The 14,590-nt window shown below is 42.1% G+C and overlaps 1 protein-coding gene across 1 annotated transcript in view; it reads right to left on the minus strand.

Annotated features, from left to right (window-relative positions):
- Positions 1 to 6,627: 6,627 nt before the first annotated feature.
- Positions 6,628 to 14,590, minus strand: part of LOC120980679 (solute carrier family 22 member 6-B-like) — a 58,680-nt gene continuing 50,717 nt past the window's right edge. The window contains exons 3-5 of the mRNA XM_040409923.1: positions 10,843 to 10,997; positions 9,940 to 10,108; positions 6,628 to 6,784 (exon numbers count right to left, since the gene is read on the minus strand). Coding sequence (XP_040265857.1) covers positions 6,643 to 6,784; positions 9,940 to 10,108; positions 10,843 to 10,997 — 466 coding nt within the window. The 3' untranslated portion in view covers positions 6,628 to 6,642. The remainder of the gene's footprint in view (positions 6,785 to 9,939; positions 10,109 to 10,842; positions 10,998 to 14,590) is intronic.

A 14,590-nucleotide genomic window follows, 5' to 3' on the forward strand; every position in this document is an offset into this window, starting at 1 on the left:
ATATGAACCTATTTAGACTTTCTTGGTCTCCTTTCCAAATTACAATAACGTTGTCTATGTAACGTCGTCAGAGCACCAGGTCGCCCCCTCTATGCGGGTCTATGGCCCCCCGTTCCCATTGTGCAAGAAACAGGTTTGCATGGCTGGGGGCAAACCTGGTGCCTACGGCGGTTCCTCTGATCTGCAAATAAAAACCTCCCTCAAAATAAAACTAATTGTGCTGTAAAATATGTTGTATCCCCTCTAAAATAAATTCTGCTTGCTGTATCTTCATTTCTTTATTTCTTTCCAGTTGAGCTTTTATAGCTCTTAAGCCAGCTTCATGGTCTATCACCGTGTAGAGGGACTGGACATCTAAAGTGGTCATTATCCAGTCCTTTCCCACATTCAGTCCTTCCAATATTTCAATAATTTGGGTAGTATCTCTCAAATAAGACATCGTGGTTTTAACCATCGGTTGAAACCACGTATCTACATATCTTGAGAGATTAGATGTTAGGGAGCCTATGCCTGAAACTATGGGGCGGCCCGGAGGACTCTCCATGTCCTTATGTACCTTTGGGAGGCAGTAAAAGACCGGGAGTCTTCCGGGCATCCCCATAATGAATTCTAACTCCTGTTTCGACAGGATTCCCATTCCGGCTCCTCCCTGGCAGTATTCTTCTAACTTGTCGTAGAATTTTGGGGTTGGGTCAGCTTCAAGTTTTTGATATGTAGTGCTATCAGACAATTGTCTGGAGCACTCCTATATATACTTCGCCGTCTCAAGAATTACAATCGCCCCACCCTTGTCGGCAGGGCGAATCGTAATAGACTCATTTTTCTGCAGTTCCTTGATTGCTGATATTTCTCTATTAGACAGGTTTTTCCTATAGAATTTTTTCTCTTTTATTTTCCTAAGGTCTGCTTCTACGTTTTTTTGAAAACTACCCATTTCTGGACCTATTTCACTTCTGGGGAATTTCTTTGATTTCTTTTTCAAATTAGTGTGTTTAAAACCGTCTTCTGTTTGTAAAGTTGTGGAGATCGGATTTTTTATGAAGTATTTTTTCAGGCAGATATTCCTAATGAATTTTTGAATCCCAATATAAGTATTGAATTTATTTAGCTGTACGCTAGGTGCAAATTTGAGTCCTTTATTTAGCAGGGAACTCTGTGATGGTGTGAGAATGGTGTTACTTAAATTTATAATGTTATCCTGTTCTGTAGTGACTGTGTCTATCTGTGGTTCCTTCTTTTTCCTTCCCCTTCGTGTCTTATTGTTCCTATTTGTTGGTTGTGATAAAACTGGTTCTGGGTTTCCCTCTGATTGTGTATTAGTGGAGTTCTCGGGTAATCTCTCTGTCTCAGAGAGCGTGTCTGGTAAGGTGAATAATGTGATTCTTCCTGTCTGTTGTGGTGATTGTGGTGTCTCAGATTGTATTGGTGTTTCTGAGGAGTTTGTGCCCTTCTGTTGTGTTCTGGTGATCGTGGATGTCTGGGTTTTAATCTTGGTGAGTGATGTGGTGGAGTCCCGTCTAAAAAAGGCTGCTGTGCTAGTGTCTCCAGCCTATTTCTAGTTGGAATAGTGGGTCTCGTTAATTCTATAGGAGTAAGTGTATCTCTATTTTCTATCTCACTGTAGTCATTATTTTGTGGTCTGGGGACAAATCTGTGTTTTTTACTTTTTTTCGCAATTATCTCTAGTTCCGTCCTATCCAAACTGCTACATATTCTATCTTGCCATAAATTGAAAATACTATCTTTGGGCAATAGATCTATTTTAACTTTCATCCGATTGATATTTTCCGTAATGGTCCCTAAAATCTGGACTCTCCTTTTTATAATCAACTCGAATTATGCTCGTGATTGTATATGAAGAAGGTTTTCCCATTCAAGGTTGAACTCCTCTCCATATAAGTCCTGAGCTGGAGTCTTCAATAGTTGTAGTCCTTTTGGGATCCTGTCTAATTCTAGATATTGGCGCAGAGATCTAATCTCCCAATTTTGTCTCAATTGTTTAACAAGATTTTCCAGTTCTCTAAACATTTCATGGGTAGATTTTGTCTCCATGTTTCCCACTACTGGTGTGTCAAACTGGAAGGTATCCACTTTTAGTTTTTTTGCCTCGATGTGGCTCCACATATCCATATTGAGATTGATGGGAGCTAAATCCACGTATAGGGCGATACAGAAAAATTGAAATAAGTGGTTGTGGATAGCTCACCACCTTTCTCAATGTGGTAAAGGTGCTCTAGTCTGAGACTGATCACCCAATCAGTCAGAGTAAAGTGAAGAAAAATGTAAATGAGCGACTGGCACTCACTATGTGGGTCACAACATCTCTCAAAATACTGTCGTTCTTTTTTACTATTAATTAAACACCCATTTAGGGCAAGATCCTAAATCCCCAAAATATGAGGAGAGCGTCAAATAAGGGACGTGGCCCAGGTCGTGGTGCTGCTGGTGGAGCTCCTGTTGCAGGGAGAGGACGTGGTCCATCTGTGTCAGCTACACGCACAAGTGAAACCTCTTCCTCAGGTGCGAGTAGGCGACAAAACCTGCAGCGGTATTTGGTCGGGCCTAATGCTGCTCTACGAATGGTGGGGCCTGAACAAGTACAGGCGATAGTAGATTGGGTTGCTGACAGTGGATCCAGTTCCTTCACATTGTCTCCCACCCAGTCTCCTGCTGAAAGACCACAGTTGGCACCTGCAGCCGATGTCCATCAGTCTTTCACCTCACCCCCTTGCAAATCAGCCAAGCAGTCTGAGCCCCAAGTCATGCAGCAGTCACTTCTGCTTTTTGATGACTCTGTTAGCAGGGTTTCCCAGGGCCATCCACCTAGCCCTGCCCCAGAAGTGGAAGAGATTGAGTGCACCGATGCCCAACCACCACTTATTTTTCAATATGAGTACATGGGAGGACCATCGCAGCACGTCTCGGATGATGACGAAACACAGGTGCCAACTGCTGGGGCTTTCGAAAGCGTGCAGACCGACAAGGAAGTCAGGGGTGAAGACTGGGTGGAAGATGATGTGGAGGACGATGAGGTCCTCGACCCCACATGGAATCAAGGTCATGCGAGTGACCGATGTAGTTCGGAGGAAGAGGAGGTGGTCGCACAGAGCCACCAGCACAGCAGAAGAGGGAGCAGGGTGCAAAAGCGAAGCCTCCTACTGCCCACTGCAGCAAGGGACCGAGCACACCAAAGCCAGCTCCAAGGAGTTCCCTGGCGTGGCAGTTCTTCAGACAACGTGCTGACGACAAGACACGAGTGGTTTGCACGCTGTGCAATCAGAGCCTGAAGCGAGGCATAAACGTTCTCAACCTGAGCACAACCTGCATGACGAGGCATTTAAGTGCTAAGCACGAGCTGCAGTGGAGTAGACACCTCAAAAACAAAGAAAGGTCTCTGGCTCCTCCTGCTTCCTCTTCTGCTGCAGTCTCGGCCTCTTCATCCACCTCTAGAGTGACAGTGCTACCTGGCACCCTCACCCTGGGTGACATGAACCCCCTTTTGCCGTGAATGAACCCCTGCTGTGCCTGGGTGACAGGGGCCTAAATCTCTCAAAATCCTCTGTTCTATTGCTGGGTGACATGAACCCCCTTTTGCCGTGAATAAACCCCTGGTCTGCATTGCTGACAGGGAACTAAATTTAGTGAAAACATCTGTTATCGATCGGAAGATGCGCGACTACAAGTGCATGCTGCTGATGGCATTCCCACCTGACAGCGGGGGCACAGTGGAAGCACAAGGCGAAGGCAGAGGAGGAGGAAGAGGTCGCCAACGCAGCTGGGGCACCGCCAGCACCTGAGAAGGCAGGGTTAGCATGGCCAAAATGTGAAAGAGCTTTATCAGGTGCTGACCTGCCCTGCAGCCAGTGTATAGTGTGAACGTATGTTTAGCACGGTAGAGAGCATTATCACAGGCCGCAGCCAATGTGGACAAGCTTACGTTTATTAAAATGAACCAGGCATGGATCCCACAGGACTTGTCCGTACCTTGTGCAGAATAGACATTTATACCAGCCTCAACCATCCATTCTTGTACTCAAGTGCACTTATTCTTTGTTTTATTTTGTAATATGTCAAAATATTTTGGGGGATACCCCAATTTAAAAATAAAAAATAACACAAATCAGTGTTGGCTACCTATTCCTCCTTCACCGCCGCTTCCACCTACACCGCCACGTCAACCTACACCGCCACATCCACCGCCTCCTCAACCTCCTACTCCTAGATCCAGATTGTTATTTTTAATTTTTCTGTATTTTATGTTATTTTAAGTCATTTCCCTATCCACATTTGTTTGCAGAAAAGTTGCCATGCTATTAAGCACATTTTTATGCCTTTTGCAGCCCTCTAGCCCTTTCCAGGACTATTTTAGAGCCATTTTAGTGCCCAAAAGTTCGGGTCCCCATTGACTTCAATGGGGTTCGGGGTCAAGTTCGGGTCAAGTTCGGGTCCCGAACCCGAACTTTTTTTTCAACTTGTCGAACCCGAACATCCAGGTGTCAGCTCAACTCTAACTACAAGATGAGGATTATCTAGGAGAGGAGCCAGCTCTGAAACATCAAGATAAGCCCATAATAATTATTGTGCCAAGTGAGACAACCCCTTTAAGTTTTGCACATTTTGAGCCCATGTCCACAGTGGCAGTGTCATCACCAGTTCCCAAGCTGACCACAGTAGAAGCATATCTGGCTCTAACAGGTTTAGAGGTTTTTGGCCATATGTTGCCTCTGCTCTTTATTGTCGCTGCAGCCACCTCTCTTCTCTCATGTCACCTCCTTCTCAACACCCCGATCTGGCTCCCATGTCCTGTCCAACACACAAGCAGCATTATAGTACTCACAGTCCCTGCAATTTTCAATTTTTATCAGACTGTGATATGTCTTCATGGGGTCCTTAGCCTCCCTTGTGATTTCCCCCAAGAGCCACACTCACTGCTGTCACTACTGCCACCACTCTGGCTACAAGTGCCACTACTACTTGTACTACCACCACCAACACAGCCTCCGCCTAAGCCTCCTCCTCACGGCAGTCCAAATGCTGACTGTTCTCAGACAACTCATGAAACACAGGAAATACATGAAAACTATCTTGAGTATTTTCACGTACATGGATTGTTGTTTCTTCTTAGGAAAAAAGAAGGCTCCCCACTAGGAGAGGAGGAGCAGGAGGAATCCGCAGACCCCCGGCTGCAAAACACAGTGTCAGACTCAAAGGTGACATCAACATAATTGTGCTGTGACTGAGAGGATGAGTGAACTATCCAGTCCACAATGTCATCTTCTTTGTCCTCATTAATTCTCTGGTGGCTACCAGAAGCAAGAAAGAACTGTGGCCTGCTGCTACTACTACTGGTGATATGAGTGGTGCTGGCTGTGCACTATGGTAGCAAAATTGCCAATGTTGTGTTTTTGTAATTAACAGAGGTGCAATGTAAACTTGCCATGCTATGAAAACACTGGTATTGACACCAAAATGCTCTGAACTCTGCAAATATAGAAAGTAGCAATACTTTTTTTTTTTTGGGGGGGGGGGGATTAACAAAGAGACAATGAAAAGTGCCCTCGCTATGAACTAAAATTTGCTGAATTGCGCAATTATAAACTGTGGAAAAATTCCAACTCTTTTTTTTGGGGAAATTAAAGTTCAGGACACCAGAGAGGCCAGCTCTTTTTCCTATAGTGTGCAAGCACAGGTGGCCATAATCCCTGGAAACCAACAGCGTATAATGTAATGGAAAAATGAATCAAGCCAGCAAAGGAAGCAATATGGTCAATAACAATACATTAATAAGTGCCTTGTATTAACTTTCTCTACATGAGACAACCCCTTTAACAGCATTTTGACAGGTACTCATACCTTTAGACTCATAGCATTGAGCTGCCTTCTCACCATGTTTCAGAGCTGGATTATTTTAGGTTCAAAAGATAAAATGAGCTCTATTTGCTGTTATATCTCAAAGATAAAATCAGAATGGGCTTATTCCAATAGAACAAACCCTGTCTATACTGTATATCCTATTAGGAGATATGAACATCGTAAATGGGGTCCTATGCTTGGGACGCATCTATGTGCCAGAAAGCCATTCTGCAAGAATATTTTGTCTAATTCTGTTATAAATATTTACTTCATAATTTTACGAAACTTAAAAATGAATGACTTAATGGCCATTTTGACTGGGGATGTCTATGATTTTTGCTCAATGCTATATTAATCACAGAGATTCAGCATATTAGATATTGGTTAAATACATTCCACTGGTGCAGTAGCACTTAGATTGGTACTGTCAATTTGTATAGACAAAAATCTTTGTAGGTATAAGGTACCACATCTTGTCCACAAGCTCCAAACACAGGAAAATAGCTTGGACTGACCACTCAGCCAATCACTAGCTAAGGCAGGTCACCGCTGCAGCCAGTGATTAGCTGAGTGGGCAGTCCAAGTTATTGCTGTGATTGGCAGCAGAAGCTGGTGAACAGCGGGCAATGGAGCAGCATCAGAATAACAGTGGTGGGGTATTGGTGAGTTGAATAATGATTCTTCTACATTTATACACATTTTGTTACTTTTTTTAAATTAGATTTTTAGATTATTTCCTTGGAAACCTCTTATAAATTGTGAAAGCTGATCGTTTCTACCGATGTGAAATCATTGTGTATCATTTACCTCTACTGTAAGTTTTTCTTCTTCTTCCATCCTCCCATTAATTCTGGCTACCTTCTTTAGGTCTTTGATAGCGTGTTCATATTTCCCAAGTAGAACAAGCCAACGGCTGGACTCAGGGAGCCACCTGTGGTTCACCAACAGTTATAACATCAATTATAATCTCTAACACCACCATGAAAAATTACTAAATGCTAGCCTGGTAAACAATCCACATGAATACATAGAGAGAACATAAAACAAATTGCAAATGAGATCAACGTGATTGAATTTAGAGTCAAGAACATGGATCACCTTCAGATTTATAGTTATTCTCTAGGAATGCTACATCAGATACAGTAGGAACAAACAAGACGTTTTCAGGAGTTCAGTTAGGTATGTCATATCAAGATCATAAATGATCAAAGTTTCTAAATCAGGACATACCCAGTCTATGGTCTCCAGACCCTCAGGATTTTGATGTGAAAGTCATTGAGCATGCTGGTTTATGTCTTCTTAACCATTAAAGGTACAGTGCTAAGATATTTATGATCTATATTCTGGACAGGTCATCAATATCAGATTGGTGGGGTTCCAACTTTTTAAAATGGTAACGGGGCTTGCTAAAGTGCGGCTTCCGCTTCAAAATCACCTGTGCTTTGGCGCAGTGTAATTACAACTGCTTATCCCATTCAAGTGAATGGAACGAGCAGTTATTATTACTGCTGCAAAGGAGATTCTGAGCATGAGCGCCACTACCCATTCGAACAGCTGATCGGCAGGGTTCCACAAATCGGACCCCCATTGACCTAATATTGATTACCTATTCAATATCTTAGCACTGCACAACCCCTTTCAAGAGGTTTTGGCGCTTTTAAATATTGAGAGAATATTCTCAGGATAAGTCATCAATATCTGATTGGTGGTGGTCCTACTGCGGGCACCCCACCGATCAGCTGTTTTAAAGGCACCACAGCACTTGGATGAGCGCTGAGGCGTCTTCATACTATATCAAGCACTGGTACATTATATAGCTGCTTTTTTGGGGGGGGATTACAACTCAATCCCATTCACTTAAATAGGACTAAACTGCACAAAGCTCATGTGATGAGAAGATGTGACATCACAGGCCTAAGAAGAAACCTTGGATGAGTGCCTCTTCAAACAGCTGATCAGCATGGGTGTAAGGTATTGGATGCCTGCTGATCTAATGTTGAAAACCTAGACTTAGGGCAGGTCATCAATAATGAAATCTTTATATTATGAAGACAGACAATACCTAAGAGAATGGGATAAATAACTTTCATACCAGGGAGACCTTCTAAAGTTGGCCCTACACATTGGGACCTATTCACACTAATGTAATTTTTATCTGTGTGCTATTAGTGTGCACAATGGGATGCACAGGTACATCACACAGTCCCATACAGATGGGGATATTCATACCTCACACCTCCAATGCTCAGAATCTCATCTATAGCCTTCTTCCAAGGGGGGAGTCATGTAGGTATGTGTTTGCAGGGTCTGGTAGCAAACAAGAGTATTATTATTCACTGACATAATGCAGTGACTTGGACCACAGGGGGAGGCATGATGGAGGCAGTAGAGAGGGGGAGAGTGGTGATGGCGGAAATAAGGGTGGTTGTAGTTACTCACATTGACGTGTCCTTCTCGAAGTTGCCCCCCAAGTCAAGGGTGCAGTTGTTGGAGGGGCACAACCATTCTTCCCCTCGGGCACACACTGAGCTGGGCTAGAGAAAGATGGTGTAGGCAATGGCCTGGCCCATTTTGGTTATAATAAACAGGTTCTCTTTTTATTAAGTAGATTATAGGAGTTGCAGTACATATATCAGCAAAGGGCACAGTTATGAGTTATATTACAGAGTAGGCTTATTCCAAAAAAGGTTTATAGGTAGCAGCAATGGTAGTAATCTTCCCGGACATTTACTGTAAGTACTGTGACAGGGTGTCACAATGTTTGGCAGAGAAAGTGCTGGATGGTGTTTACATTGCACCAAGTTTCCGGCACTTCATGTGTTAAAAGGCTCCAGGAAGGCTTGGTTTTCTTTGTTTCTAGAAGCTTCCTGGGAAAAAGAAAGCCAGTTTAGGGTCCTGGAGCCGGTCAGGGAAGAGTTGGGTGGGTTCCCTGACCACCCGGAGCCAGTCCGGGTTTTACCTGCCTGGGGGGACTGCTCACACAGATGTACTAATAAGGTCAGCAGGCCTGACACAGGAGCTTTCTCTCTGGGAGTCTGGGCAGTCTGTTTGAGAAGCTGCAAGCCTAGAAGCTCTGAGAGCGGTCGGCTTTTCTACCTAATTATTGAACTGTAAGTTGCTCTGTTTTCCCCTTGAAAATGCTCTTTGTGTTTTGTGTTATGAGTTTAGCTAGGGCTGCCGAGTGAGATAGGCAGGAGACAGACGGCATTGTTTGTTTTGGTTTTGTTTGTTATTTTGAGCAACTTGCAAAATTAACTAGCAACAGTCTGACGCACAAGCTACAAAGGTGTCGGTGTTCCTGTTTCTGCCCAAAGCAACCCCGCAGGAAGGTGTAACAGTTCACAGTATACGTTGCAATATTTCCAAATAACTGTGCAATACCGTTCTTTCTGCAGTTCCCAGTCTGCAAGGTGCAGATCCTAAATCCGGATGGCCAGTCTATTTCCAAATTGTGGTGGGCACCAAAGCGATATAACCTTTCCACAAGTAGTAAAGTATTTTGACATAAACAAACAAATACCATACTATCATTGCAACAAGGTCTTGGAGGTTCTCTACCTTCATTGAAGGTTGTTCTCTTCCTCTCTTTTTGTTTACTTGATCTCTTGCAACTTTCAGTCTCAGGGATGAAGATTCCCTGGACTAAACTTTTGTTTAGGCATACTTTTCAGGAGCTCACAGATACATGTCTTTCCTCTAGGCCTGCTTAGCAAAGACTCATTAACCAGGGGTTGGAACTAGTTAATCACCCTGGCAACTGAGCTAAACCTGCCAGTTTGAACTAACCACATAGGGCTCAAGTATAGCAAGAACACATTGCCATTAAAATGCTTAGGCAACAAATCACAACATTTCATTTTTTAGCAGTAATCCTCTGCTACAGCAAACTTATATCTTGAAAATGATGAGTAATTAAAGCATAAAGAATATTTAAAAAAATGTAGAAAAAAATCTCGGAATGTATGTGAGATACAGGGCTGGTCCTAGCTTTATTAGGGAGGCTTTTAAGTACTATATAATGTCTGACTTTCATTTTTTACTTAATTCATGGCATAATTTCTATAACTGAAAAAATGCATACATTACCATGCATATAAAAAGTAGACGAAGAAGGGAAGGGATGCAGCCAGCTGCAGCATACGCCAGTTTTGAATTAGAAATGCAAGGCCCACTAACACCAGCTGGCCAATTGTGTAACAGTACCCAGTGGCTGTACTGGTCAATGCCCGATACTCTGTGGGAATCCATTCCACAACTATACAGAGAGACCACAGTTAATCAAAGATAATTTAAGATAAAATGCATAAAACCCAATTAATATTTTGAAATTCTTATAATTTTCATCACCATTAAAAAGTTTTATATTATGTCATTATTGGAATTTATCATAGACAGATTTTTTACACCGCTCTATGACATCCTCTGTGCTGCCTAAGGATGTGACTAATTTATGATGAGGCACACGCCTTGTCATAAATTAGGTGCATCCTCAGAAGTCTATGGCAGCTCAGAACTGCTGTAGATTTCAGAAAAGTGGTATAAAAGATGATACGTTTATCAGGCTCACTGTCCTTGCCTGTCCCCACCTCCATGCACCCGCTTAACGAAACAGTGGCGAGGGTGGCGTAAAAGTACCACTTGCATATAAATTTAAGCGCAATGGAATTTTAAAAGTTGCAAACACAAGGTTTGCAATTTATTTACACCAAACATTGGAGGGGGAATGATAAATTCCACCCACAGTCTCTAGATGCAGGAATACTCCAATTATAAAGCTTCAGGGCAGCACTTTGTCACAGCATCTACAGTACATCATGTCCAAGATTAATGTCCCTTTAAATCTCTCTTAATTAAGGTGATTACTTATTATTATATGCGAGGATTTGGAAGCAAATACACTGTACATTTCATTCATTCATTCACCTGCCAAATAATAATTCCTTCATTATTTAATACAAAGAATCTTGGAGTGTTGGATTTTATACTTGCTTAGAGAGTAGGAATTGAGAACAATCCCAGAGAGAGCAGTTCCAGTCAGGAAACGAAAGACACAATACACAATGTAGTTAGGAGCAAAAGCTGCGCATATTCCAGTCACAAACATCTGAAGGTTTGACCAAATGTACAGTGGTCTGCGCCCAAACCTTTGAATAATAAAGATATAGAGATAATATTTTAGAATACGTACATTTTAAATTGATCAAATTTTGCTCTGTAGGAGGCTTCAGACTATTTTATTATCTAGATATATAATATAGACAGTGTTTCACAAATAGCTATTGATTAGTGCAAGGCTTCATTCACATTGGCATTGCTTATTTCCGTTGTTTTCCTCTGCTGTTGGAGCAGAACAACAAATATAAAGGCAATGCCAGATCTGTCATATCACAGACACCGATGACACCTGATGTACCCCATTGACTAATGTGGTTTGCCGGGTTTCCAACATAATGTTAGCGATTTTTGCGGACAAAATAGTATAGAATTCTGTGCAATTCTGTCTACAGTTTTTTATAGCATCTGCTACTGAGGCTCCAAACTGAGCTCCCAATAATGATATGAAGAAGTCTTCAAAGGACTTCTCCAGCTTTAAGATCCATGTAAAATATGGCCAGGACAGTGTTGTCTAAAGAAAAAACACATACACCTGCTCCCCGGAGAGCTCCATCTAGACCCCGGGGGTTTAAACTACTGGACGTGGTCACAGTTACCATTGCAACTGTTCACTGGCCTTAGTGATGATGTGGCATGACATTGCTGGGTCATGTGCCGTTTGGCAGCACATCAAAAGTGAGGCCAGTGAGTAGAAGTGCCGGAAATGGAAGGAGTGCTGAATGAGCCCTTGGCACAGGAACAGAGCACCAGGGAGAAGGGGAGTGTTTTTTTCCTTTAGGCACAAAACTGTCCTAGACACATTTGCAATTGACCATAAAAAAAAAACTTTAAAGTGGTTGTATATAATTAGAAAACATGTCTGCTTACTTAAAAAAAAAACTGTAGCACACCTACCTAAGTTGTGTGAGGTATCATAGCTCAGTAGTATTCAAGTCAATAGGGCTGTGCTGATATATCCAACACATCCTACAGCGGAACCATTTTTTTAAATCATTGACAACTCCTTTAATACTGTACATTGTTTTCAATAGTTGTTATTCTACCACATTAACATTTTATTTTTCTATTACACTACACCGCTTCACTGAATGCAATTGCGGTTCAATTGTTTATATGCAACTTTACTATTTCTTAAAGGTTCACTAAGTTTTTAGCAAACTTTTGATATGTTATAGAGACATAGGAAAAGTTTTGACTGCTGAGAAAAGTGTGAAAAGACTCCCACTGATCCCTAGAACGAGAAGAGAGAAGCACTTTTGCAGATCGTGCTTTCTTTCTTCACTGGAGGGGATGGAATCAAGACAGGACCATAGACTTTCTATTCAGTCTGTCTCGATTTGTCTCCTGCAGAGAGGAAACAGGAGCACGATATACGAGCACTTGCTTCTCCTCATTCTGTAGATTGGTGGGTCTTAGCAGTCAGGCCCCAACCCATCAAAACTTTTTATATGTCTCTATGACATACCAAAAGTTTGCTGAATCTCAGTGAACCTATAATAGAGACATAGAACATAAGTTCCTCTCTCCAAATGAAACCGGAGGCATGAACCAACAATTTGAATGAATGCCATTTACAGCTCCATACAGCTCTGAACTACAAAGCCAGAATTCAGTCATGTGTATGTGGCCTAAAAGTGCCCCTTTATGGACTAATTAGGTCCAAACATAGCCGTTCTCTACTTGAAAGGTTAGTCCACAAGCAACATCTATCTAAAACCCACAGGATAGCTGATAAATGTATGATAACTGGGGGTCAAGCTACTGAAAGCCCACCATTCACAAGAACGGGGGTCCACTACCCTTTGTGAATAGAGAGGTGGTCCATATGCGAGACCACATCTCTATTAATTTCTATAAAACAGCCAACTACTGTCTATTGCTTTCTCTGTCACTCTCATAGAAAGGAATGGAGTGGTGATTACAAATGTGTAGCACAGCTCCATTCACACAAGGGACTCTGGGAACCCTGTTATCATGATCGCTGGGTTCCCAGTTATTTAAGTCCCAGTGATCATACTTTCGTGATTACTGATAAAAGAAGAAATTACATTGTCACCACCATCTTTACAATATAATACTCTGCTAGCTCATATTTAGCTTACACTTCCTTGACCTTCTATGGAAATGCTGATTTCAAATGGTACATGATGCTCTTATTCTTTATCCTCAAGTCAAAAACAAGCCAGTTAAAAACTAAATAACACAGATTTTTGCAACAGAACATTAGCCTTGTGTGATCCATACTGGAGTACATTGAAAAGGTTACTGTATGTGCAGCAAGCCCCCGTGGGAGCAGGTGTAGAGGATGGGCATGGTAGTGGCCCTGATGTAGTGTTGTAGTAGTATCACAGTGTCCTACCTCAGGCTGTCGCTCCCTGGGGTCCGCTGCAGTGAAAGTTATGAGACCAAAGTAAAAAATGACAAAATCTTTTTTACTAAGTGCAACGTAGAACTTTAGTGCAATTCTTCTCTGGCACCAGCAAGGATATCAATGCAGGTTGTTTGGTGGCAATTCGGCACTTAGGTGATACCGGCCTAGTGGTTGTTTGGTGAAGAGTGGCTTAGCTGTATTCCCTCATTTCACAGCAGTGTCTTCCCTCATTTCACAGCAGCAGAATATAGCAGTTTACTCTGCTGTCTTTATCTTCACAAGACTTTACTTGAGGCAATTTAGTAATGGTTATCTCCAGAGAATCCTCTGTAGGAGAAGAAGCACTGTAGTCTACATCCTCTACACTCTGTAGCTACACAGCTACTCCCTTTTTTAGCAGGAAGCAGGACCAACCTACTAAGAGGGGAGTAGCAGGGTGGTTAACCCTGTTCCTGCCAACCTTTGCCATACCTTCCTTGCTGGTAGTAATAGCTAGGAATCAAAAAGTGAAATACAATGCATAACAATAAACAATTTGTAGTATCCCTAGGTCTGGTGTACTACAATCAAAGTTTCATTTAATCTATATTTCACATTCAAGTTGTCTACTCTCTGGGCTGAAAATATTGTCTTAATTGAAAGCAAACATTGAGAGCAACTTCCACATGCTCTCCAGTCTTACAACCATCCAAGGCAGAAGTAAAGTCCCACAGATTGGTAATCAAGAAAATCATAAGAAAAACATATCTATAATTTAAAAAATATAAAAGCTTCCTCCTACTCAAAATGAAAAGTTCATTATCTGTAATATCTTTAAAGAACCACTGCACTTTCACACAATTTCATTTCACGTAATAGAGAATGTTGTAAATAACAAATTTCTAAATTACTTAATTTAAAATATATGCCTGCATCCACCTTAAAAAAAGCTGCAAAGTCATGGCAACTAGGGGTCTTACTTCCACTTAATTTGCAGTAAACTGCCTGTTGCCAGGCAAGATCCATCCCTAGTAACTGGGACACAGAAAACAGCAGAGAGGAAATGGGGGCATGCCAGAGCTAGCTGAGATCCTGAGATAAAAGAACTGTTTCTGTACAGTTTTGAACATTATAGGAGCCTCCTGAGTGTCTGTAAGTGTAATTGCCTCCTCCTTATCTGTTCTGTGAGCGCTGGAGCTTAAAACAAACATAGTGGGAAGTAAGGGAAAGGATGTCACAGCAGTACAGTGCTGGCAGATTTCACAGATAGGA

Source organism: Bufo bufo, chromosome 10, assembly GCF_905171765.1.
Source record: "Bufo bufo chromosome 10, aBufBuf1.1, whole genome shotgun sequence".
Classification (NCBI taxonomy): Eukaryota; Metazoa; Chordata; class Amphibia; order Anura; family Bufonidae; genus Bufo; species Bufo bufo.